General features: G+C 34.1%; 1 protein-coding gene across 1 annotated transcript in view; it reads right to left on the bottom strand.

The window, feature by feature from the left end:
- The window catches only part of LOC105217256 (SEC14 domain and spectrin repeat-containing protein 1-B), a 50,150-nt gene that overhangs the window by 18,932 nt on the left and 3,401 nt on the right, over positions 1 to 27,817 (bottom strand). Inside the window, exons 2-6 of the mRNA XM_029043485.2 lie at positions 12,625 to 13,623; positions 7,256 to 7,451; positions 6,912 to 7,025; positions 4,200 to 4,374; positions 350 to 1,144 (exon numbers count right to left, since the gene is read on the bottom strand). Of these exons, the coding sequence (XP_028899318.2) occupies positions 350 to 1,144; positions 4,200 to 4,374; positions 6,912 to 7,025; positions 7,256 to 7,451; positions 12,625 to 12,791 (1,447 nt within the window). The 5' untranslated portion in view covers positions 12,792 to 13,623. The remainder of the gene's footprint in view (positions 1 to 349; positions 1,145 to 4,199; positions 4,375 to 6,911; positions 7,026 to 7,255; positions 7,452 to 12,624; positions 13,624 to 27,817) is intronic.

The following is a 27,817-nucleotide window of genomic DNA, read 5'->3' as shown; positions in this document are numbered from 1 at the left end:
GTACTCGGTCCGTCAACTATTAATTGTCAATTACCATTTTAAGCATCCCTTACTAATTCGAATCCGTTAATAATTCGAAACCTTATGTTCCCATGAGAGCCATTAGCGTTAAGTCCACATTCCCACTTATTTTTTTCGTATGAAAATAATCAATGTGTCTAAAGCCTCTCGGAGAGACCTTAACATGCTTTAATGCAATATTGAATTTCCTCAATGTTATTTCCCACATAAACCACAAACCAAAAGGCATGCACCTGTATGCTTTATGATATACTCATAAATATCTTTTCGATATTATTTCAACCTTACAACCCACATTCCTGTACTACACACTCAAACTCACACTCACCCAAACTCAGCTGACTCTCCTTCAGTTGCTGCAAAGTCTCCGCTGCGGCCACAAAATTCTCCTCGGCTATTTTATTACCCATGACTAGTGTTTCGAAAACCGCAGTTGTCCGATCGAAATATTCGCTGACGAGTCGAAAAAACCGCAACGATGTGATCAACACATTTCGCCGCCGCTCCAGTCGTGTGGCAAATGAGCGACAAACGAATTGCATGAAATCACATTGTGACATCAGATCCTTATATGCGAGCGAGTCCTTCACCCCAGCGAAAGCGTCGATTTTATACAATAACTCCGCATAGAAGCCATATGTTTCGCGACATTCCAGTTCGAGTACGTCGTGTGCGGCGCGCAGTGTCTCACAGCTGTGCACATCGCCACCGATGCTGTACTGTCGACTGAGCATCTGTTCGGCCGTTAGGAGTATCCAATTCGTCACGAAGGCCACCCCTTCTTCCAGGTGTGTCAGTTCGCGTGCCTCGCGTATGCTCTGCAGCAGTTCTAGCCACGCGGTGCGTATTTCCGTTTGTTTGCGTTCGATTTGATTGAGCAGCAGTTCGATGCGTGCGCGTGCGTATTGCAGATCAGGCGGTAGGGGCAAGCGTGTGGCGGGTATGTGGGCTAAAGTGGAGGTGGTTTGAATGCTGTTATTGTTGTTAGGTGTTTCATGGCAGGATATTGTTGTTGTGTTATTGTTAGTGACTGTTATGGCATTGGTTGTGGAAGACATTTGTGGCGTTGGTATCACTCTGGCTGGCGCATAAGCTTCCGCCAGTCGATTCAGCACGCGATTGCCTAGAAAAGGAAGTGAAGAAAAAATTTTAAGTTATTTAGAGTTTCCTTTTTAAAACTTAATTGTTTCAGTTATTTTATTTTCTGTTTCTCAACCCAAGTGGCCACTTCATTATCTACGTGATCACTTCAGTTGCACAGCCACTTCAACTCGCTCTTCACTTTCTTCATTTTCTATCTTTTTTTATACGCATAAACGTCTATTCAGAATTGAATGCTTTCTTTTTAACTTCAATTGCAGGTGAAAGGTGAATCAAATTAAAATAATTTTCAATTCCATTTGATTTTCTCTACGGCTATTTCATGCAAATTAAATAATTTTTTAATTTATTGGAAAATTATTTATTTCGTAAATAATGCAATACCATTTCAAATTAAACAAATTGAATATTATTATTTTATTTTTTCCAATTCTGCGAAATAGTCTAATGTAGTAATAGTCTGTTGTTTCACATTTAATTTAGGATAATATCTGAATTCATAATCCCCATTGATATTTTTAACACTTCTGTAAAATAATTGTAAACCAATGATAAAATAACTGCAATCAAAAACGTTTCAAATGGTTTATTGTTATTGTTTGACAGATTTATAGTGAAATTATATTAAAATTCGTTATATCTTATTGTGTGAATGTAATACATTTTAAGTCGATTCTTTTTTTACAAAGCCGAAGAGCTCGGCCAGGAGTAACCGAGTTTGATGGATTTGACTATATTAACAAGTATACCGTTATCATGAGCTCTCCAGAAAACTAAAAATTGAGCATTTTTTAAGAAAGTTTGTCTAAAGGATTAGGGGTAGTCAGAGACACGAAAAATGAGAATTTTCAGTAATTTTTTTTGCTATTAAATCATGTTATTTTACAAAAGTAACAATATGACATTATTATACAATGTTTTGACTTAAAGTCACGAAAGCTTCAAAAAAAATATAATTTCCAAAGTGATAGCTGTCTGTGTTGACCCAGTTTCAAAAAAAGGTCCTTGCGGTGACAATCATAAGTCCTTGGAAATTCATCTAAATTCAATCGGATAAAAAAATTAGTGTTATAAATAGATAATCCTAAACCTGAACCAAACTTTTTTTCAAAAATTAACAAAATAGCGGCCTCAGGAAATTTTTTTCTAGATTTTCGGAAAAAATCAACAGTTAATTGGTCTTAAAAAATCGAATTTTTTGAAAAAGAATCTTTGCTTCAGGCCTGAGTTTACTATGCATTCTAAACGCTGTAGAAATTTCATTAAAATCTACTGAGCGGTTTTCGAGTTACAATTGTCACCAGATCAAAAAACATAGTTTTGAGAAAAAAGCATTTAAAGTTTCAAACTAGCATGTTGGAGTGCCCGAGCGCTCGTTGTTATTTGTCGAATAGCTCTAAAAGCAATTATCGGATAAACTTCAAATTTCCAGAGTATATTCTTAACGAAAATGCAAAAAAAAAATAGATTTCTTGAAAATCCTGACTACCCCTAACCGCTTAAAATAGTTCTTCTTAGAGTAATTGTACTCTCAGCTTAACCTCCTTTTTATTGCAACAAGCTAAATTTTTGGATGGGACAATTCTTTTGCTTGCAAAGATCAAACATTTTCTGAGGATCCAAATGGAGAATATGTAATTTCAAAAAATTGTTTACCCATTAAAAAATGTGTGTTCAAATTGCAATATAAAACGAAAAGAACCCAATACTTTTTAATAAAACTAATATGGGTGTTGATTCATAATCGCTAGCAAATATAAGGCCGATGAGCAGCCGAGGTTGTCTATTACTATTGACAGCAGTGTCGCACTCAAGCTCGGAGTCACTGATTGTTAATTATGCAAAAAAAAATCTGATATCTACTATCAAAGTTGTTTTGAAGATAATGTAATGGTATAATCTAAGCCGGAAGGTTAATATATTAAGAAAAATATTCTGATAAAAAAACTTGTATACGACATAGAAAAAGTCAATAGATCTTCATATTTAAAAATTTTCTGAATAACTCAAATTGTTTATACATTTTTGAAAATTAAAACTATTGCAAAACTCCATTAAAAGCTCAAAATGCCAATGCTACTCAAACACAGTTTCAAATAATTTATTTTCTGCGATCTATTATATTTGTAACTCAAAAGGCAAAATAAGTGTAAATACTTTCAATTTCCTTCAGCGCTCACTTGGTTTGCATATTTTACACTTTCAAAGCGCAGCAACTCATTGCTACCACAAGCGTGTTTGTCATACAAAACGAGTGTTTATTGGCAATGAGCGAGTAACGTAATTAAATTCAATGGGTGTAGCTAAGGTGGAAGGCAAAAAATTTACAACAAAAATCTATATATAAGTATATTAAACGGAACACATATTCACATAGATAATTCCTTCAGCAAAACGATAAAAGAGTATTTGCGAGTATTTGTTAATAAAAATGCCAAAAATATTAATTTATGCGTCTTTATGTTATGCTCTTCTCTTCTTCATGCGCTCTGCACACAATTTACCCTTGTTGAGATGCAAATTCAAATTTTTTTACACACATAATTTTTCATTCATTAAGCTTAAGACTCTTCTACAGATTAGCTAGCTGTAAAAATAGACTCCATTCATTATTCATATTTTTTATTAATTAATAAAGATCAGCTTCAAAGACAAAAATCTGCGTTTGTTTCCAAGCATTTGCCCGCTTGCTGGGCAAAACAAAAGACTTAAGCGATAAACTTGTTCACAGCGGACCTTCAGACAGTCAGCTTTATATGCCAGCACTTGCTTTTCTTATTTGTTTTATTTTTTCTATACTGTTTTGAATTTTTAATTACAGCATAAACATTTATCTCAAATTTTTTACTCACGCACACACATATACAACCTATACACATATGTATTAATGTATGTATTCATCTACGTATGCATCTGATGCCACTTTTATGTTAAATTAAATTAGTGTGCTCTGCAGTTGATGTCTTAATTTATGCGCTTTACTTGCTCGTAAATATAAAAATGCCTAAATTGTGCGTTCATTTTATTTGCTGAGCTTATAGTCCATTACTTTTATAACCCCCTTCTTATCAGCTTACCCAACTCGATGACCACTTCAATTTGTTGTTGTACGCTCGTATGCAGCTGTGCGCACTTCTTCAACTCAGCATCCGCTTCCGTTGCTCGCAATGATTTATTATTCAACAGCACAACGTGCAAGTTCTCCATGCTGGTGAGCGTCGAATCGAAAGTCTTTTGGAACTCATCAATGGCCTGCGTGAGAAAACAATTATTTTAGAAAATTTGTCATTTATTTTTGCATGAATGGTTTGTTGTATGGTATATAATGTATATGTAAATATTCTAAATGTCATATTAGCATATATGTAGTAATTTTTTTTTTTAATATTTAAATTCTTTTGGATTTTGTTTAAAAATTCGAGTTTCCACAATCGCGTAGAAATTTCTAAAAAAAATTTCTTTGCTTCTATAAAAATATTAGTGAGTATATGTAGATCAGATTATCCCGATTCTTTAAGTTGCTTACTTTAAATTAACCCCCGACGTACTACAATCATATTAGTATATCTTCTGGGAATATAGTCAGAAAGATCATAAAATCAAAAGAGAATATCTTCTGGGAATATAGTCAGAAAGATTATGTCGAAGAAGATTATGGCTTCTTTCCCTCACTTACATTCAAAATATGGAAGGATAGGGTATCACAACACTCTTTGAACTGTTTGTCCTAAGGATAATTACCGACTTAGGTTAGGTTAGGTTTGGTTAGAAGGCAGACCTCTGCATATGCAAGAAGACCGCTGTTCTTTGGGATACCAAATTACCGACTTAACTGGACCAAATTTTGCTCAACAGAACTGGATTCAATATATATTCAACCAAGGTCAGTTTTTTTAATGTTAGCCAAAGGGGGAATAAGAAATTATTAAATATATAAAAATTTCTTAGTAATCTAAGTAACTTTGCAGGAGATACTTCTAAATAAGCTTGCTCTTAAGTCAAAGTATTAAAATTGATATTCGTCTATACAATCAAATAAATAAATATTCAAATTATTTTAAAATCGAAAATTTACTCAAGATCATCAAAGTATAATACTACTTGGGATTCACCCCCGCTTTCTTGGCAGTGTAACCAAAGAACCTACTATGGTCAAATCAGTCAAATATTTAAGTGAAGACGGATTCTCATAAAAAAATATGGAACATGTTATTTTCTATTCTCTTTTGGAGAGAAATAGTGGAGAGAGTAGAATAGAAAATCAATAACAAGGCATTGTAGATCATCTTTTTGGGATCTAAACAGGATGGTATCCCCAAAAATCGTAATATGATGATAATAGAGAATAGTAATATGAATAGAAATAGAGAGAGAGAGAGATTGAGAAAGGTCTTATTGGATTACTGATACATATTTTTATCAATTTATGAGGCTTCCTCTAAGGACTTTTTATAATTTCGTCACGTTAGAATTACAGGGCTGCCACATATTTATTCTCTCGCAATATGTTGCACAGAGTATTATAGTTTTGTTCACATAACGGTTGTTTGTGTCACCAAGAAATAAAAGAGTTAGATATGGGGTTATATATATATAAATGATCAGGATGACTAGTGGAGTTGAAATCCGGATGTCTGTCCGTCCGTGCAAGCTGTAACTTGAGTAAAAATTGAGATATCTTAATGCAGCTTGGAACACATATTCCTTGGCACTCTGAGGAGATTGCTTTCGAAAATGGGCAAAATCGGTCCACTGCCATAAATAAAGTTATGAAAATAAAATTTGGAACATAGGATCGCATTAGAGAGGGGCAAATTTGGATGTAAGTTTTCTTTGCAAAGTGGGCGTGAAGGTTTTTTGTATATATATTTATCACTTGTGGATAAATTGTCAAAATCGGACCATGACTTTTCAAGGCCCCTGATATCGAACATGAAAAACTCGGTGCCTAAGAATAATTTTTCATCGAAAATAGATATTTTAATGTAATTCATTCCCTCTGAATTTTTTCTTATAACAGTTTGTCTATGTACCAAAAGTGGTTAAAATCGGGTCATAACTTCCCCCAGATCCCATATACCTAATTATAGGTAATAAAAATTTAATGAGCGTATAGTCTTCGATATATTGTAACTTGGTGGTGACAACAAGTGAAATCGGTTCAGGAATTACCTCAGTCTCCATATAATACATATGATGATTTCCGTTATTCTATTGAATTTTATGCAGAAGTCGAATTGTGTTATCTTTATAAAATCACATCAATAAATTGCGAGAGTATTTTTAAAATGTTTTTACTATAAAAACCACTAATTATGGAAAAAAATCGATTTTTTTATTTTTGCTGATTTATACTTTAAAAATATTCTATGAAAGGCGTTCTAAAGAGCGACCGCACGCAAGTATAATCCGCTATAGTCGAAACTATAGAAGCGTTTTTCTCGAAGCGACTTTTCTCAAAATTACTGACATTACGAGTATAACTTAAGGAGGAATTGACTGATTGACGATCTTTTTAATTGGTTGAAAAATGTCAATGTGGCTTTAAAAAAGCGGCCACTTTTTTTACAGAAAAAAACGATTTTTTTTCAGAACTACGCCATTTTGTTAATTTATATATATTTTAGTTCCGTAATAATGCATAAATAAGTATACCAAAAATGCACATTAATTTTGAAATTTAATTTTGTAACTTTTCACTAAATCATTGCTTCAAAAAATTAATTTCAAAAGACACATAAATTAATATTAAATTAATTTTTACCAAAGCACCATAATTTCGTTCGTACCTTCCTTTGTTGCAGCCATAAATCATAGTTAAATGACAAAGTGCCGCCCAATTCTTCGGGCAACTGTGACAGGTCGAAATATTTTATCAAACGCGCCTTCGAAAGCACAATGGGCTGGAAATGTGTGAAACGGAAAAACACAAATTACATTAAAATCAAATAAATAAAATTTACATAATATTAATTATGCAATTAAAGGCATTTCTGTACACATAATTTTATTAGGGCATGGGAAATTAAGCACATTAGAATTATACATTCAATTTTATTGCGGCCTTAAGCTACTTTCACCAATTGTTAAAACACTTTGTTTTTCATTCTCACACTAAATCATTGCGACTCACCTCGCCCTTCGCCTGCGATCTACTCGTACACGTGTCCACATGCTTCTCCCAGAAGCCCTCTGCTCTGACTAGAAATAAATTGACTGTGATCTCATCGAAGAGTGCGTAAATGATGCGCGCATGCGTGCGTGTTATGCGTGTCGTACTCTTCTGTGCATCCACGATAACGGTGACGCCGCGTTGCAAAGTGGCGGCGCTGCAAGAAAAAGAGAGAAGTCGAAAATACTTAATATGTATTGAAATACAGTATGGGGTGCTTAATTTTTGGTTTTTTGTTAAACATCACTACTGTTTAGTCTTACTGGCAGATTAATTACAGTCTTCATGTTGTTAACTTACTTATCGAAAATATAGAAAAGCGGCAATAATTGTGTAAAATGGAAAATAAAACAGACATTTATCATAATTAATTGCTACAACGAGAAGTACAAATTGAAAAAGAAAAAGAATTTTAAAATTGTTTATCTTGTTAGACCGTTAAATCGTTAGGAGAACCGCAATTATCATCGATTTTATTTCGAAAGCTCTTCCGGGCTTAAAACTCAAGAACAAATAATACTTTAACACTTTAAAGCCAAAAGTGGGTTGTGCATGTTTGTACTAAAATCAACAAAAATAAAAAAACAACAACAAAATTCAACTTTCAATTCATCAAATTAATGGCAAATCATTAGCAATACTGTAAGTTTCTGGCGAACGAGAGAAATTGTCGAAATATTTGCATGTTACAATAAAAAATATTACTGCTAATTTTTACATTTCTTCTTTCATCAGTTTTCGATATCATTACAATAAAAAAGTTTTTTTTTTTTACATTTCTTAAAAAGTGATCGATTGATACGCAACTGTGTATTATAAGAAATATTCAAAATGTGTTTGATAATGTCTAACGAGAGACCGCCATTAGAAAAGTACTTGAATGATTTCACATTTACAGAAATTTGTATCCCAGGCCGTTTGAGAAGTAATCCGAAGTATTTAGTAAAAACTGCCGCCTTTTTTGTTAGAGAGGTTAGCTAATATCCATAACTGAGCTAAAAAAGCATTATCTTATACATCTCAATTAAATTTCTAGAGCCAGTGATAGACAAATTTTAGTACAGTCTACAAATTAAGATATGTTACAAGAGTCTCAAGTAACAATACTGGCATCTAATAAAGCTCTTCAAGACTTAAGCATTCAAATTGCACAAAATGGCGGTCCAATATGAATTTATTTTTTAAATATATCCGCTTAATTGGTTCGCTTCTTTGAGTTTCTGATAAATAACGTCAAATTCGTAATCAGGCACCCCGCAAACCCCCGAGTTCCGAGTTTCAAGCGAATACGATGTATTGTTCAAATAAGCGTCCATCGTATTGGATCTGACATTCTGAATTTGAAACAGACATCGGGTTCGTAATCAGTGTCCGCCATATTGTTTTTTAGGGGTTATAGGTTATGGGTTATGTCAAAACCCTAATCTGGTTGGATAAAATTGACCTCGGATTCAGATTCAGTAACCCCAAAAACATAAGGTACACATGTAAGACTCCCAGGTTAGAACCCAAAATATGTTTGGCTGTGTAATCATTTTTTTCTGCTAAATATTGTCTATATTACCTTCATAGTATTATACGGTTTGATTTTTTTCGTCTTTTCGAAAAACGAATTAAAATTTTTCGTAACTCCACCCTCTAATAGGTACTTAGGTATTTTAAACCATTGAAGGTACTATGCTAGCTAAGATCCTGGTCATCATTGATAACCTATCAAATAAACCATATTTTTGACCAGTAAAATTTAGATAATTCGCTCTATCTAGCACTTATGTAAATAATCTCTGAAATTGTTAATATATTAAAAATAATAACTATGACACAGTCACAGTACAACTTTTAAGTGGCATTCTCTGGAAAAAAAGCCACTTGAAAAAAAAGTTTTTTATTTTCTTTGGCAATGATATATGGTGTTAGGTCTATGTAACGCGGGGTTGCCATACTGCAAGGGGCCAAAGTTTTTTGTAAAAAAAATTTCGAACCGCCATAACTTTAAAACTAATGAACAGATTTTTAAACACCATGTGACTTTTTTGTACAGAATTTCTCAAACTTTAAAACTGTGTATCGTAAAAATTTTTAAAATTAATATTTCATAGCAAAAAATGAAATTTTTTTTTTGTATTTTTTACCCTTTATGCTCCCATCGATTTTTTTCGAAAATATCTTAAAATGTTCCTTCTTTCATCACCTTTTTACTCTCCAAAGGGAATTTTGGGCAATATTTGTATGAGCTACAAATAAAAAACCAACTCAGAACATGATGAAAAATCATTGATTTATGCACTATTATTATCTGAATTTAGCGTAACCCAGGATTAACGACGTGGACGTAGCAGACATTTAATCCCTTTTTGTTTTTTTTAATTTTTTTGTATTTTTCAAGTTTTTATTTTTTTTTTTGTTTTCTTTTTTTATTTAAAATTATTACGTAGATTAGATTCAAGTACGTAATAATTTTAAATAAAAAAAGAAAACAAAAAAAAAAAAATAAAAACTTGAAAAATACAAAAAAATTAAAAAAAACAAAAAGGGATTAAATGTCTGCTACGTCCACGTCGTTAATCCTGGGTTACGCTAAATTCAGATAATAATAGTGCATAAATCAATGATTTTTCATCATGTTCTGAGTTGGTTTTTTATTTGTAGCTCATACAAATATTGCCCAAAATTCGCTTTGGAGAGTAAAAAGGTGATGAAAGAAGGAACATTTTAAGATATTTTCGAAAAAAATCGATGGGAGCATAAAGGGTAAAAAATACAAAAAAAAAATTTCATTTTTTGCTATGAAATATTAATTTTAAAAATTTTTACGATACACAGTTTTAAAGTTTGAGAAATTATGTACAAAAAAGTCTCATGGTGTTTAAAAATCTGTTCATTAGTTTTAAAGTTATGGCGGTTCGAAATTTTTTTTACAAAAAACTTTGGCCCCTTGCAGTATGGCAACCCCGCGTTACATAGACCTAACACCATATATCATTGCCAAAGAAAATAAAAAACTTTTTTTTCAAGTGGCTTTTTTTCCAGAGAATGCCACTTAAAAGTTGTACTGTGACTGTGTCATAGTTATTATTTTTAATATATTAACAATTTCAGAGATTATTTACATAAGTGCTAGATAGAGCGAATTATCTAAATTTTACTGGTCAAAAATATGGTTTATTTGATAGGTTATCAATGATGACCAGGATCTTAGCTAGCATAGTACCTTCAATGGTTTAAAATACCTAAGTACCTATTAGAGGGTGGAGTTACGAAAAATTTTAATTCGTTTTTCGAAAAGACGAAAAAAATCAAACCGTATAATACTATGAAGGTAATATAGACAATATTTAGCAGAAAAAAATGATTACACAGCCAAACATATTTTGGGTTCTAACCTGGGAGTCTTACATGTGTACCTTATGTTTTTGGGGTTACTGAATCTGAATCCGAGGTCAATTTTATCCAACCAGATTAGGGTTTTGACATAACCCATAACCTATAACCCCTAAAAAACAATATGGCGGACACTGATTACGAACCCGATGTCTGTTTCAAATTCAGAATGTCAGATCCAATACGATGGACGCTTATTTGAACAATACATCGTATTCGCTTGAAACTCGGAACTCGGGGGTTTGCGGGGTGCCTGATTACGAATTTGACGTTATTTATCAGAAACTCAAAGAAGCGAACCAATTAAGCGGATATATTTAAAAAATAAATTCATATTGGACCGCCATTTTGTGCAATTTGAATGCTTAAGTCTTGAAGAGCTTTATTAGATGCCAGTATTGTTACTTGAGACTCTTGTAACATATCTTAATTTGTAGACTGTACTAAAATTTGTCTATCACTGGCTCTAGAAATTTAATTGAGATGTATAAGATAATGCTTTTTTAGCTCAGTTATGGATATTAGCTAACCTCTCTAACAAAAAAGGCGGCAGTTTTTACTAAATACTTCGGATTACTTCTCAAACGGCCTGGGATACAAATTTCTGTAAATGTGAAATCATTCAAGTACTTTTCTAATGGCGGTCTCTCGTTAGACATTATCAAACACATTTTGAATATTTCTTATAATACACAGTTGCGTATCAATCGATCACTTTTTAAGAAATGTAAAAAAAAAAACTTTTTTATTGTAATGATATCGAAAACTGATGAAAGAAGAAATGTAAAAATTAGCAGTAATATTTTTTATTGTAACATGCAAATATTTCGACAATTTCTCTCGTTCGCCAGAAACTTACAGTATTGCTAATGATTTGCCATTAATTTGATGAATTGAAAGTTGAATTTTGTTGTTGTTTTTTTATTTTTGTTGATTTTAGTACAAACATGCACAACCCACTTTTGGCTTTAAAGTGTTAAAGTATTATTTGTTCTTGAGTTTTAAGCCCGGAAGAGCTTTCGAAATAAAATCGATGATAATTGCGGTTCTCCTAACGATTTAACGGTCTAACAAGATAAACAATTTTAAAATTCTTTTTCTTTTTCAATTTGTACTTCTCGTTGTAGCAATTACAAATAAAAAACCAACTCAGAACATGATGAAAAATCATTGATTTATGCACTATTATTATCTGAATTTAGCGTAACCCAGGATTAACGACGTGGACGTAGCAGACATTTAATCCCTTTTTGTTTTTTTTAATTTTTTTGTATTTTTCAAGTTTTTATTTTTTTTTTTTTGTTTTCTTTTTTTATTTAAAATTATTACGTACTTGAATCTAATCTACGTAATAATTTTAAATAAAAAATAAAAACCAAAAAAAAAAAAAAACAAAAAAAAAATTAAAAAAAAAAATATTAAAAAATAAAAAAGGTTTAACATATACAATAAGATATATATATGTACATAGACCTTTAAAACGAATTTACTGATTCTCAACTCTTATGTTAGATTTAAACATAAAGGAACTCTCTCAAGTTGTCTTGAAATATAAAGGAACATAAAAGACACTATATCGGCCATTATAATCATAAAAGATTACAGCGGTCCAAAGGGCTCAAAAACATTTATATAGATTTAATTTGTTATAGATTTAATTTGAGAATCTGTCATTTCTTGATATAAAATCAGTCAATTGAAAGGCAGCTGTAAAAAGCCACCTGGTAAACCAAAACTTTTTCTTTTCACTTTGCTTTTGGGAGAAACTTGTAAACAAACAAATCACCGGTCTTTCAATTTTCAAGTGTTATCACATATCTCGAAACTCTTCACTATTAAATATATGTGTATGTGTGTTAAATACGAGTATTCCATATATTCCCACACAAAGAAATCAAATTTATATGGGAACATTTTTCAACAAGAAAGAGAAGGCGCAAATCACTCACCTCAACGCACTTTTTAAGTAGGCAATCGATAGCTCCAAACAACGCCGATTCCACAATTGTAAATCATTGATGATGTTCACAACGATGATAATTTTGCCCGCGCGATCATAGCCGCCGGGCAAGTAGGCCGTACGCGTTTGCAGCGCATTCAAGACATCTTCCTCCATGATGGCAAAGGCGAAGGCGATGGAGTGTTGATGTGGGAGGCGCGACGGCGCAGTTAACTGCTGATTTAACAATTTGCTTTCTACACATGCAACTTTTTTTATTTTTTTACTGTATTTAATAGATATTTGTTGTTATTATTTCTTTGCGCTTTGCTTTCCTTTCATGCGTATTGAGTAGCTTATTGCTGTGACTTTTGTTCCGGGCAGCATAACGCACTTAATGCTGGTTCCCAGGCTGGCTTAGAAGACAAGCTGAAACCTCTCTACCACCAGCTGACTGCATACATATGTATATTTATGTCTCTGAGTGTTGTTGTTGTTGTTGTGCTGCCATTAAATGTTGCGCACGTCAATAATGTTGACGTTGATTTTCCGGTCAATGGCGAATGCGCGCCACGCCACGCACGTTAACTGAGGCTGAAGAAAATGCACTACAGCAACAACAACAGCAGCGGCTTACAGCATTCCTTGACTAAATGCGCAGCAGCTCGAGACTATATCGGAGTTGGCAGTGCACTTTAGTATGTTGTTGTTGTTGTTTTTATTATTCTTTTTCTGTTCGCTCAATTTGGTAGTTGCTGCAAATTCCAGCGCACAAATTTATTGCTCTTTTTTTCAATGTCTGCCGTTGTCGCCGTAATTTATGCGCTCATTTTTATTCCAGATTCCACATTCTGCAACAGTGTGGCATCGTTAAATGTTTTTTCCTCCAGCAGCTGTTCTTGGTATTTATATTGCTGCTGTTGTTGTGTTTATTAATTTGTGTATATATGTATGTATGTGTGTTTGTGGCTTCATACGACCGCGTGCAGCAAGCTTTGACCACTTTGAGCTAGAAAATTCAAGTAATACAAGTGATATGATGAGAAAAAAATGGGAAATCATTAAAAAAAAATGAATAGAAATGCATATTGCATATGAGATTACAAGTCTACAAACATACATACGACAAAGATAAAAATAAAAAAAAAAAAAATATCAGAGAAAAAAATCTGAAAACCAGCGTTAATGCGACAAAAAGTATTACAAAAGCATGCTCACACACTTACACATATCTCTAGACCTATTTTCGATATTGCGGCACACACATATTCATACACAACCACACACACGAACACACATTTGTCAATACGCAAGTCATCTGACCACCATACACAGTTATATCGCCACACGTTTGCCGCCGTCAATTGCATTCGCACCATCTCCGTTGCAATCGCGCGGCATTTTTTTTATCACTACTTTATTGTTGGCTTTGTTGTAAGCGCTTGTGTTGACATGAAACTCGTCGGACAAGTTCACTTCAAGTCTGCAGTCTGCGGCTGCAATGAAGAAATGCGCTCAAGCGCGCGTCTGTTTTTCATTTACAACTTTTTCCACTTGTTGCTTTACTCGGCCGCTTGCATTTCCAGCTTTCTATTTAATGACCTAACCAATGTGCATATGTTGTTATTGTTTTTTCGTATTTTTTTATTGTATTTTTGGGTGCGTATGCAAATTGCATTTGACACATATATTTGGTTAATTCTCTATTTTATTGCATTTTTTCTCAGTTTATCGTAGCAGATAGTTGATCCGGCGAAAATAGAGTTGCCAAGTGGCGTGGAAATTTCGAAATAATTTTTAATTGGTAAATGAACCTTATCACAGCGCAGCGTATGTTAAGGAACACCTCAACACTCTTAAGGCTCAACCCACACCGGATTAGTCAAGACGGCTTTTCTTTTCTGATACCACAACAGCCCTTAGCTTCTTATGTGACAATCCACACACGCATGTTCGTTTGGTTTAGGCTAGAGCAAAATACGTTTTTGCGGCTTGTTAGTCAAAGGCGTTTTTGACTAAACCCACACTGTTGAGCCTAAGTCTCAATTATTATTTATTATATTTTTTAGTTTATATTATATTTTAAGTGTGGTTTTCAAGAAGAAATAAAACTCATATAATTTAATGTTATGGTAAAGACTTTGGTTTATTGTAAAGATAAGGGTTTTCATAATGTTTTAAGAATTATTTGGGAAAAGTGACCGACGCAGCTGGCTCAAATAAATTGTAGTCGAGAGATCCAATCATAGACCGCTTTTTACAGCAATTAGGCGGTATATCAGCTCTGGAAACCGCTAGTTTTTATAAGGAATAGTTCTCAACTTACATGCTTTATACTACAATGAGGGGATTGAAGCATATAAAAAGCTGAAAACAACTCAAAATTCAATTTGAGGCTAAGGAAACCACCGTTGCAAGTTTCTGCTGGTATATTCATTAAAGTGGATAACAGTTCTCTATAAGTCCTTACGTCGACACAAAATATTGACGAATTGACTTTAAGGGTTTATACCTGTGTGATACTTAAAAAAATCGATTTTTTTATTTTTGCTTATTCGATAGTTTATACTTCAAAAATATCCTATGAAAGCGATATGGTCGTATCTTGAATAGTTTTTGAATTGCAGCGTTCTAAGCAGTGACCGCTCGCAGCTATAAACCTCTGCAGCTGAAAATTTAAACGCGTATTTCTCGAAACGACATTTCTCAAACGCATCTCATTTCAAATCGCTGATATCATAACTCAACGAGAAATTGACCGATCGACTTCAAAACTTTAAACTGAGTATTCTTGAATAAATTTACTATACAATGACCTACGATCTTTTCGATTTATAGAAAATTGTCAAATTGGTATTAAAAAATACATCTTTTTACCTAAAAAACGAAATTTTTTCAGAACTACGCCATTTGTTCATTTTTAATATTTTTTAAAAGTCGAAGGTCATTGTATAGGAAATATATTCAACTTTAATAACCTTTTTGTTGCTTTTTGTTTCAGCAACTCATTCGGCCGGAATCATGTCAGCAGTTGGGGAACTTTTTTTTTTTGGCACCTCCCAACACAGCACATAACTCCGTTATTTTTCAATGTTTTTGTAAAAAAAAAAATCTTAAAATATAGTTAAAAGTATAGCTTATTATCTCCAAAAAACTTCGAAACATTCGATCGAGTACTTTCTTTAAAAAAAATCGCGGAAATCGCCAAATTTTTCATGGGTTAAACTGGTATAGCCCCTTAAGAAATTTTCCTTTAATCTTTATGAAGCTGATGATTTAGTAATTCAGATCATAATTAAAATATTGTCTTAAATAGTCATACATTATGCTTTTTTCCTAAACATCTTGCATGTTAAGAAGAGGCACTTAAGCGGCGACTACTGTATAAAAAATTATCAGGAGAAGCAAGCAAAAAAGTATTCTTTAATGAAACGTATCCCTCGTGTTTCTTGACACTCTTAGTCCATTGCTGGACAAAATATGTGGACGAAATCGGACCATTGACAAATATAAATTAAATACCTTTTTAAGGAAACTGAAAGCCTACATTCAGAAAACACAAAAAAATACAAAATTTAAGTCAGTACTTAAATTCGGGTTCAAATATTTGTGGTTTAAATAATTGTGAAATTGTGGAAATTAAGTAACTTTAAATATTTGGTATTTAAGCATTTCACTCCATGTGGCGTAAATATTATACAGGCTATCTCAAGGTTCAAGAAGATCTCAAGACTTTTTCCCTGAAGTTGAAGCACCATATTACATGTTTTTTTTAACACTTCCTTTCAGCACTTCGTTCAATCAATGGCTTTGTAAAAATGATACAGGTCTACAACTTTGCTTCCGCCGTTTTCCAATAGATGTCTCTAGGGTCAAGCACTGGTCGATTAAATCGATTTTTTTATATCGATCTTGGACATTTGTGTCAACATTAACCCAACAAAATATTTGTAGAGATCTGTTTGCATCCCAAACTGATTCTCAACTGAAAATGTCACTTTTTGAGCCGAATTCTCGACATTTGCGGGAATGTCTCTGGGATCAAGCACTGGTCGATTAAATCGATTAAATCGCTTTATATCGATTTTAGACATTTATGTCTACTGTAACCCAACAAAATATTTCTAGAGATCTGTTTGCATCCCAAACTGATTCTCAACTGTCACTGTTGTCACTTTTTGAGCCGAATTCTCGACATTTGCGGGAAATTTTAGTTTTCTTTTTTAATTCCAAGAAAAGTGCGGCTGAGGCTCATCGACATTTGTAACCGTTTTTATACAAAAAAAAACTTAAATCTACAAAAAACGGCGGAAGCAAAGTGGTAGAAATAATATATTTCTTATAATTATTAAAACTAAAACAAAAACCATTAAAATATCTACTCTATGATGAAAACTATAAATATTTTAGTGTTTTTTTTTTTTGCAATATATGACACGCGACCAGTTTATTTTTTCTGCGCTCGTTTTTAAGAGACTACAGTTAAATACCCGTTTACTGCTAACTGAAGTTTATTTTTTCACTTTTTAATTTTTTTTCAATTTCGCGAGTTCTTCATACATAAAAACATATGCATATGCCCACCATAATTCTAAATAGCACATGCTAGCGACTATGACTGTTAAGCATACACAGTTATACGTACTTAAGTGCAAACTAACCGCAAACTAAGCAACTGACAAACACATTTTACAAGTGTTTAGCACTGAAAACAACAAATCGTGGGGTTAGTCACAAAGCAAGTATGTATGAAAGCATGTTTATAGCGACAAACACACAAAAGTCTGGCAGAAGGAAATTGTTGGAAAGAAACGTTGTTGCAGTAGCTGCAGGAGCACTTAACGGCTTTCAAGCCGACGGGCGCTGACCGCTCAAACGAACGAGTCAGCGTCAACGTACAAATAAACAAACAGCAAAATAACATGCTAAACTGACAGCCCATAATCTTAAACCAAAACATAAAATAACAAAAACAACAACAACTAGCGGCTACCGACAACTGCATTTTAATTGATGTCAAAGCGGCCCACTTAAATACGCTGACCGATGGCCACCGACCAAACGTTCCAAACCGCCGACCCTGCAACGATGGGTTGCCTGCCCGGCTTGACGTTGCATTTACATACATACATACATACTTACAATCATATGAAGGCATGCAACGGTTAGATGGATTGTGGCACTTTGCAGCACAGAAACGGCGGCAAGTTCCAGCTTGACTGCCCAGAGCTGTTCTATTTTACTACGTGATTTGTATATGTAAAATTGTACTATTTTTAATTTCGACTTGCAACACATCATCGTATGCACCGTTGTTATATAAATAGTTATAAATAGATGTATGTATGTATGTATGTTTTGTGTGTGTGTATGTCTACATTATGCCCCGAATAATTAAAAGCTTTGTTAGCTCATTTGCCTTTCTCAAATGTTGTAATGGATTTTCTTCTAATGCTTTATTTGTAATCGTTCGGTATTCTGATTGCGTAGTTAGCGGGGTCCGGCTGTCACTCATCTGTTACTTTGACGTTAAATATAAGTTAATAATGTTTAAAGCAAAAAAAGAGAAAAAACAAAAATTTATTTACAAATTAATTTGTATTAATTGCTCTCAAATCAACACGTGGAGTGTTAAGGCGACCTTTCTCTTATTTTGCTTTAGATCACTTCTGGCAGTCTTCTCTCATTCTATGTAATCGTAATGTAAGGAGGAGAGTTAACAGTACTTGGTGTTTGCCACAAAACTTAGTTAACATCACTATATGTAGCTTCTGGTCTATCGCAGACTTTTTAAAATTCATCCTAACTATTTTGGTCTAACTTAAAATTTTTCCTTCGCTTGTACGCCAGCCTAACACAGCAAGAACTCTTTGTAAATTTGGTACTTTTGATTGCAATGAGAAAAATATATACCGAAACACCGATTTAGGATACATCATTATCGAATATGGTGAGATGTCTACAACTCTCTTGCGGATAAACTTTCCAAAAAGTTTGGAACGAGCCAAAATGTCTGACCGAGTATAAATTATTTTAAATCATACCTGGATCAACGAATGAAGTTGTTTCTGTTGAGCATCATATGAATTGGCGCTGTGAACCCTTTAGAAGTCGTTGACAACCACGTTTCTGATTTAAATGTTAGGAAAGAATTATGAAAGTAGTATATGTAATGCTTATGCCCGGTTTCACAGTTCGTGCTTAAGTTGTGCCCAAATAAAATCTTAGCTAAGCATTGTTGTTGACTGAGTAGTCATTTGCGTTTCACAGTCGATGTTTATTTTCTATAAAATTCTATTATGATATATGGCAGCACAATGAAAAACATTTGCTTACAAATACCATCTGACAAATTATAATTATTGTTGATGAAAAATAACTGCGACGAATAAATTTAGAATCTGGGAAATGAATGGAAACAATAAAAGGACACCGAATTTCACCGCAAGCGAGTGGGGGCACCTATTGCAACTCGCAGGAAAGCATATAACCGTCATTGAATGCAAGAAATTCCAAAAAAAATTTCAGCAAATAATTTTTATTTTATTTTTTGACAAATAAGTCAATATTCAAAACAAAAATCAGCTGTTACTTAAGCACTGCTTAAGTCTCCCATTTTCAGTACTTAAGCAGAACTTAAGTATGAACTGTAAAACGCAATATTTCTGATTTATCTTAAGCACAACCTAAGCACTGACTGTGAAACCGGGCATTAGTCTTCGAGAGAGGTCTTTATTACTCTAATAAGGAAAAAAACTTCAACCAATTTCTTTTTATTTATACAAGTTTCAAATTGAGCTATTCTCGAAACTATAGACCCGACCATATTCGAAGCCGATCTTTATTTTTGATGCCAAGCAAACAAAATGGCCGGCTTTCAAATTGTTAACTACGGTTAACAATCATCTAATCATCGTTACACAAAACGAGTAAGTAATTGTCTCCTTTGAATATCTTGGAAATATCTGAGAGCTTTACCCGTATTTAAAATAATAAAGGGTGATTTTTTAAGAGCTTGATAACTTTTTTAAAAAAAAAAACGCATAAAATTTGCAAAATCTCATCGGTTCTTTATTTGAAACGTTAGATTGGTTCATGACATTTACTTTTTGAAGATAATTTCATTTAAATGTTGACCGCGGCTGCGTCTTAGGTGGTCCATTCGGAAAGTCCAATTTTGGGCAACTTTTTCGAGCATTTCGGCCGGAATAGCCCGAATTTCTTCGGAAATGTTGTCTTCCAAAGCTGGAATAGTTGCTGGCTTATTTCTGTAGACTTTAGACTTGACGTAGCCCCACAAAAAATAGTCTAAAGGCGTTAAATCGCATGATCTTGGTGGCCAACTTACGGGTCCATTTCTTGAGATGAATTGTTCTCCGAAGTTTTCCCTCAAAATGGCCATAGAATCGCGAGCTGTGTGGCATGTAGCGCCATCTTGTTGAAACCACATGTCAACCAAGTTCAGTTCTTCCATTTTTGGCAACAAAAAGTTTGTTAGCATCGAACGATAGCGATCGCCATTCACCGTAACGTTGCGTCCAACAGCATCTTTGAAAAAATACGGTCCAATGATTCCACCAGCGTACAAACCACACCAAACAGTGCATTTTTCGGGATGCATGGGCAGTTCTTGAACGGCTTCTGGTTGCTCTTCACCCCAAATGCGGCAATTTTGCTTATTTACGTAGCCATTCAACCAGAAATGAGCCTCATCGCTGAACAAAATTTATCGATTTGTCGATTTTTCGATTTGTCGAACCGAACACTGATTTTGGTAATAAAATTCAATGATTTGCAAGCGTTGCTCGTTAGTAAGTCTATTCATGATGAAATGTCAAAGCATACTGAGCATCTTTCTCTTTGACACCATGTCTGAAATCCCACGTGATCTGTCAAATACTAATGCATGAAAATCCTAACCTCAAAAAAATCACCCGTTATTAGCCGCAAACTTTAAGGTCCTCATGATCTATATCTGGGGCCTTGAAGTTATAGTCTGATTTCGGTGATTTTACGATGGGTGATGTCACACTAGAAACACTGTATTTGTGTAAAAGTTTTGTTCCAATATCTTCACTGGTGCTTAACTTATATTTATGTATATTGTAGAGTGAACGAATCAGAGGGCTTCAAAATTGTGGTATAAGGAAAGTGAGCGTGTTTGGAAATAGATTTCTCCCATTTTCAAAGTATAGGATTAGCATTCCGAGTAAATGGCTCGAACCAATTTCAAATTTTGAATACAGCTATTGCGTGCCATCTTTACAATAAAATTTAAAGTTTCCGCTGTTTTTCTTTACTGAATTAAACATTTTTGGTAGTCTTCAAGTTTTGTGTGAGAGGTAGGCGTAGTTATAATCCGTTTTCCTCCATTTTTAGACTGTATTACGAAATGACTAAAAGAAACGACAGCGGAGAGTTTGGTTGATATAGCTTAGTAGTTTACGAGATATATAAAAACTTAGTAGAGCCCAGTTCCACGCCCACTTTCAAAAAAAAAATCATACAAATATGCCCCTTCTTAGTGCGATCCTTTCTACCCAGTTTTACTGTAAACTTTTTGTCTTTGCAGCATGTTGCGAGAGTATAATTATATCAATTATTAACAAAAAGGAACGGAGTACCAAACAAAGTTCCCTCATCATTCCAATGGGATAGACCTCGCAGTCTTGCAAGCACTTGAGATAGCTCTGTATAAGCCAAGCGGACGTATTCGAGATCCTGCTGGAGAATGAAAAAAATGGACTTGGAACTTTATAATGCTTCGTACTAGAGCAGATAACTTTAAATGAGGTCACATCGACGAGCTCATCATAGTGCTCTACTGCCGATTACAATATGTTCCGTTTATCGAATGAGTCATCTGGTTATTTATTGCTTTACGAAAATATACTTTATAATAATTATTAGAAACATACCCGATCTCCACTCTCTACATGTAGTACCACTAAGGTTTAGAAAGCTATTTTAGAAAAGAAATATCAATTAAAAACCATCCAACTACACAAAAGTACATACCTTCCATTAAATGTAGTTGCTACAATACTTTTATGGAATTACATATCAGACAAATAACAAAAAACAACACACCAGCGCATATGGACAGACTTTGATGAATTGTGGTGACTGCGAAAACCGTAAATGATAAGAAAGAAATGCAGTGAGCAAAGTGGTTAAAGGCAAAGTGATTGGAATGTGCCAAGTAAGTAGATGCAATGGGGCAGCAGCGCGTATAAAAGAGGGCAACAGCGAGTCAGCTGCCCGAACCACAACAACAACATGCACTCTTATATGGTATACAAACTGCAGTAGCGACTAAAAGCTCGTTCAAGTGCATGGCTACTGCAAAAGCATACAAAAAGCAGACTGGCATGGTGCAAGTCAGCCAATGCGGCAAGTTGGTCGCGGCGATCGAACCATGAAAAACATGTAATAATTGTCAATTGACTATAAAAACCGCGCAGCCGATGCGATGACTCGGGTTTTTTTTGCGCCGGAATCGGGATGGAGCGGGGAGGCAATGAACGCGGGTACTGTACTGGCTGCAGCAAGCTGTTGTTGTTTTTGCTTTGATGGCATTTTTTTCATTATTACCACTTTTTTCCACACGCTCATACACTCCGACTGCTCCGGCATTGTCCAGCTGTGCGCGCACTCGGCTTGTCAGTTTAATGGACAAATAGCAGGCAAAACGAGTTGACGGTTAGCGGTTTTAGCTTGCAACGGGCCTATTGCATACCATAACTCTTGCTTGTGTGTGTGTGTGTGTTTCTCTGTGTCTGCGTTAGAGCGAAGTGTGCGTATGCGCGTGCGCACATATCCATTGCTTCCGTATTGGATTACAATTATGCATTTCACTTGCAGCTGTACATGTTTTCCGATATGTTTGTGTTCAGGTGTGTGTGCGTGTATATTATTACCACGAGGTATTGCAAGAGACAGCCAATTCGTTGCGGTTGACATTCTTTTCAATTCTATGAAAGCAGACGACGATCTTCTAGGTTAACTAAAAACTAAACTCATTGATTCTCGGATAGCACTTCGTGTTGTCTCTGCCAGTGATGGCCATTGGAAGTCAAGTTAACGATTTCAAGATTTTAATGAAACATTTTAATAAACAAAATGACGAGGTCAATGAATTTTAGAAAAAATTCTACCGTTTTATAGTCTAGACATCCTCTCCAGGTGCTGAAAATATAAAGCACGTGTTTTTCCACTAATTTTAATTCTTTATCTTCCAAAAATACCAATTTCTATACTACTCATTTGCTTCTTGGATAAACTCTTCAAAATACGCCTGTTTCTTGGACGATTGGTAGGACTCTCTTCATCAGCATTAAGCAAATCTGCCACTATGACTTTGGGCATGTGCAATCTTCGTAGTTATTCCTGAAATCAAAATCGAAACTACGCAATAGCTCTTCGACAGCAATTGGTTTTACTATAGCTTTCGTGTCATTTGAAGTCTACTTTTTTAATATTATTTTGGATCTAAGCCCTTAGTGGTGGATACACATTTCGTATTCAATATGGAATGTCAAAATAATATGTGAATTTGAGGTTATCTTACCCTATTTTACTTTTGAGAGTGAGATCACCATCGAATCGGCGGCCCTTTCGACTTCTAAAATGATTTAGATGGTACCTTATCGACGATGTAGGACATATAGACCTAGGTCGGATCAAGCCACCTTAAAATACCACTGTTAAATATGAAAGTTCTGCTTGAATCGACATCTATATCGACGATTTATCGTCCCTATCGAGATTGACTTATGAAGCCAACTTCAGTGTTGAAATTCGGTTTGGATAGATCCCTCAGCCTTCAGTAGTATTGTAAACCAATAGGAAGTATTTCTTGATAGGAACAGAGTAACTTTTACCAGCGGCAAATTCAAATGGGCACTGCCTTATCAAACTGTGCTCGTGAAACAGGAAATGAAATAAGAAACGTGCGTCGTCATGGTCTAAATACTAAAATAAACCATTTAATCTCCTGTTACATTTACTATATTCCATAAAGAAATAGATATTTACGTCTAAAGCATACACTTATTACAAATTTTTTTTTAATTTTTTTTTGTACATATGTGTCTCCACTAAGTAACCTATCGACCTGCTGACAACCTATAACAGTAAGTGCCGGCAATAAAAAGTGCCCGCCACCAACACATTTCCTGCTGTCATTTGTCATGATTAACCAAAGACGTTTCCTGTTCAATTGTTTGCCATTTCACGAGACTCCAAGTACATTGCTTGGGTTCGGAGAAATTAAATCTGTCTGACTGTAATGTTCATGAAACAGCGAACTGTTTCCGATGTGTACACATAAATGAAATATTAATTAGGCATGACAATTGGTTACCTAATGTAATTGTTAACCAATGCGTTACATATGAATATTTATAAAAAAAATATGAAATTAAAAATGATGATATTTTCAAATCCGCATTTAAGAGTGTTTGTTGCCACACTTAACGTATGATTTATGACTATTTAATAAGGTTCGGCCATGTTGTCATCACTGATAACTACAGTTATATATGTATACTGTACGAAAGACTGCGTCTGTGTCATGTCAGCTTGTAAGCAAAGAAAAACACTTCAAGGCGTTAAATGCAGAAAATCTTCAGGCTATTTGCCTGCAAGCCAAAAATTTTGTTTATACACTGTCAGCTTTTGATATTCGAATCAATAAAACAAATTCTCCGTTTTCTCCAAAAGTTAAACCTTTTCGTTATCTAGTTTGTACTTCACAGACCCAAAGAGACATGTGTATTAATTACATGTATAGAAGATCAGTACTACAATTATTGTCCGTACCTTTGTGAACCTTAAACTTATCGAAAGTCTAAAATCTAAGACTTTACAATCTACATATGTCTTACAAAAGCTGGACAGCCCAGTAGAAAGTGCCGAGATGATAGTAAATCCTTGTAGCGTTTGTTTTTCCTGAAAATTGTATGAAATTCCCACTAGGTCTAATAACTTTTCTTAAGATCTTAAAGTATTTATGTTTCTAAATTCTGGAAAATGGAAATTTACTCTTTTAACATACGGTGTTCCGTTAATAACAGAGGACATGTTCCCGTGTTCAAAAAAATTTTAATTTTCGTTATTTCTTTTAAATAATTATTAATTCGTCTACATGAATGTTATCACCTTCAAAATGGTCTCTATTTGTTATCATCGCTTCTTTCAATCGTCAAAAGCTCTCCGTAATCAATTTTTGGGCGATTTCTCGTAAGGTTGTAAAATTATGATTAAGGCGTTTTTTTAGCAATTTTTGTTGAAAGGGAAGGAAATGATTGCGGTAAACGGAATTTTAAGACGATAGTACTATATTTAAGGCTTAAAAAACAATATTTATTATTCAAAAATTTTGAAATTTTTTAAAAATGTAAGTATTTTTCTGGAGCGCCTGGAGTCTGCACTTGTAAATCGGTGCCGGAGATGGAGGTCGTGCGATGCATCTGAAACAGTCGAACCAAATTTTTTTTTTATTTTTATAAGTTTCTTTTCTTTATGAACTAAAAAAATACCGAAAAAGTTATAAAATTCCAAATTTTTTCGAAGTTTGAAAAAAAAATCACTTTTTTAAGAAAAAAATTACTTTAAGTTGCAAAACAAGTAGTTTAAATAATACTTTTGCCCAACTTCAACTACTTTGTCTAGTTCAAATAGAAGATAATTTAATACTGAAGCTAGTTCACTTTGGTTTTTTTCGATCGGACATATATTCTTTTTGCTATCGCCGGCTCCGTTTTCTAACACTTGTGAAAATGAAAACTCGAGAAAACGCGCTTTAAAGGTCTGCCAGAGCATTCGCACCTGCTCGACGCTGGGCCACTAAAACTGCTCTAGCTTCGAAAATATGTCGAATTGGCCTATGGAATTTTAAAGACATATTCTTGGATAGTTTTGGAAGAGATTTAAAACAAAACAAAAAAATCGATTTTTGAAGCCTGTAAAGCAGACTAGTGCCTTAAGGTTCTCTTTACTTTTGGAAATAGTCGCACGGAGACGTATCTGGCGAATGTGTAGGATGGAACATCTTTTCTTTTAGGCCAAGAATTCACGAACAAGCAACGAAGTCTGAGCCTTTAACAAACGAAAATCAAACAGTCAACCAGTTTATATCTATTGAAATTTCAAAAGAAATCGATCTATGTGTTACCTATTGTTTTGATATGGATCCAAAGTCAATCAGTAAAGAAACCCGAAAAAACTTCATAGTTTTCAATGCCCATGTTTTTGTTATGTTTAAGTTTCAAAGCTTATAAAAATTGTCCTTAATATTTTTTATATGAAGAATTGAAAATTGAGTTAATTCAAACAGTCAAACAGTCAAAAATTGCGTACTTTAAATTAACGGTTATTTTTTGTCTAAATATTTTGTGTTTTTCTTCTCGTACTCTCGTTCCGTTGGAACTTTAACCTTTAGGCTCACCCCACACCGGATTAATCAAGATGTATTCACTTGTCTGATACGACAACATTACATAGCTTCATATGCGACAACCCAAACCGAACAAGACGAGACAAAAACACATGGTCGCTTGATTTGAGTTAGAGCAAAATACGCTTTTGTGTCTTATTAGTCAAAGATGTTTTTGTCTAAACCGGTGTGGGTTGAACTAAATAATTGATACCGATAAATGTTGTGGATCGAACTCACTCCTAACAATTGGTAGTCTCACACACTCCATGGAGTCAAAACAACTGGTTTGATGATCGCTTTTATGTACAACTTAAAATTCTCTTAAATTGTGAAGATTTCTTCTAAAGTGATAACCAAGTATTCCCAAATAGATTTAATGATGTTATTATTCGTGTAAAAGCAAAACTTATTTTACTTATTTCAAAATTTCAAACCCTAAAGCTCTTTCAACACCAAAGTCCACCGACACAGAAAAATTAATCTCATTTAATCGCAAAATTTATTAAGATATTTGAAATTTATTTGTTTATCTCCACTTAAACTGCCTGCGGTGTTCTTTTAGCGCACACCCAACTATTTTTTTAATGCCTTTTCACTCAAACATTTTTATTGGATTTCTCATTTTTTCATAACAACACTACACAGACACAAACACATGTGCCCTTCGTGCCAACAAATATGCACGTCTGGAAGAATGGGGCCTACAATAAAAACGATGGCGGGATCTTTTTTTCTTATTGAATTGCCTCTAAAGCGCTGCTGCGCCGGTACTTCAACAACCTACACGCAAATAAATTAAACGGTAGAAAAAAGTTGAATACAAGTGAGAAACAACAAGAACTAATAAGAATCGCGCGCATGCTCAATTAGTTAAATGTCACTATGTTGAAGCCGTTGAACTGACAGAACATAATACATACGCGAAAAAATATGCCGATATGTTGATGTGAATATGTGTGAGTGTGTGTGCTTGTGAGTATGTACGTACGTAGGTTGACTTTCATTAAAAGTGGGTTTTATGGCAAACTTCGATGGTTGTGCTTAGAGGTTTGATGGGTTTTATTGCGATTCTGCTTGTTTGCATATCAGCCAGCGCTTGGATAGTGTGTGTGTACTTACTCGGTTGACGTGTTTGGTGCGGCACTTAAATATTGAAAATATACAGTTTGTGGTTATTCGTTTCTGTTGTTGTTGTTGTTGGTTCAGTAACTCCTATTTCTAGCACACGCCTAACCTAATTTCCACTGACTATAAAAAAAAACATTACAACTCTTTGTGTGTATGTATGTAGAGATGCAGAGTAGTTACGTCTGTTTTCAAAAATAAATTGCCGATTGGAGATTTACTACGATTTTCAGGTAAGAAACATGCCTCAAGCCAACATAAAAACTGCACGCGCTTGTTACAATCTTACATACATACATACATATTACAAAGATACATATTTATAGCTTCTAAATAGCTACGCACCAAAGTAGGGTTCAGCAGAATTTTCGTACATCGCACATCTTTGCTCCCGTACGTGTTTTCTGAATATTTTCACATATCTCTCGCCGAAAAACTGAAATCAGCGTGAAATCCGTCGTTAAGACTGCACAATAAATAACTCCCAAGTTACACTTAATTTCGTGATTAAAACAGAATCACGTTTCACTAATCGTTTCGGTCCATTAAATAAAACCGAAAACACTACCACTACTACCTCTTTTAAATGTTATGTATCTAGCAAAATGTTTAGGTTATATTGACCTAAATTTTAGAT

This window comes from Zeugodacus cucurbitae, chromosome 4, assembly GCF_028554725.1.
Source record: "Zeugodacus cucurbitae isolate PBARC_wt_2022May chromosome 4, idZeuCucr1.2, whole genome shotgun sequence".
NCBI lineage: Eukaryota > Metazoa > Arthropoda > Insecta > Diptera > Tephritidae > Zeugodacus > Zeugodacus cucurbitae.
This window is presented reverse-complemented; position numbering and strand designations above follow the sequence as displayed.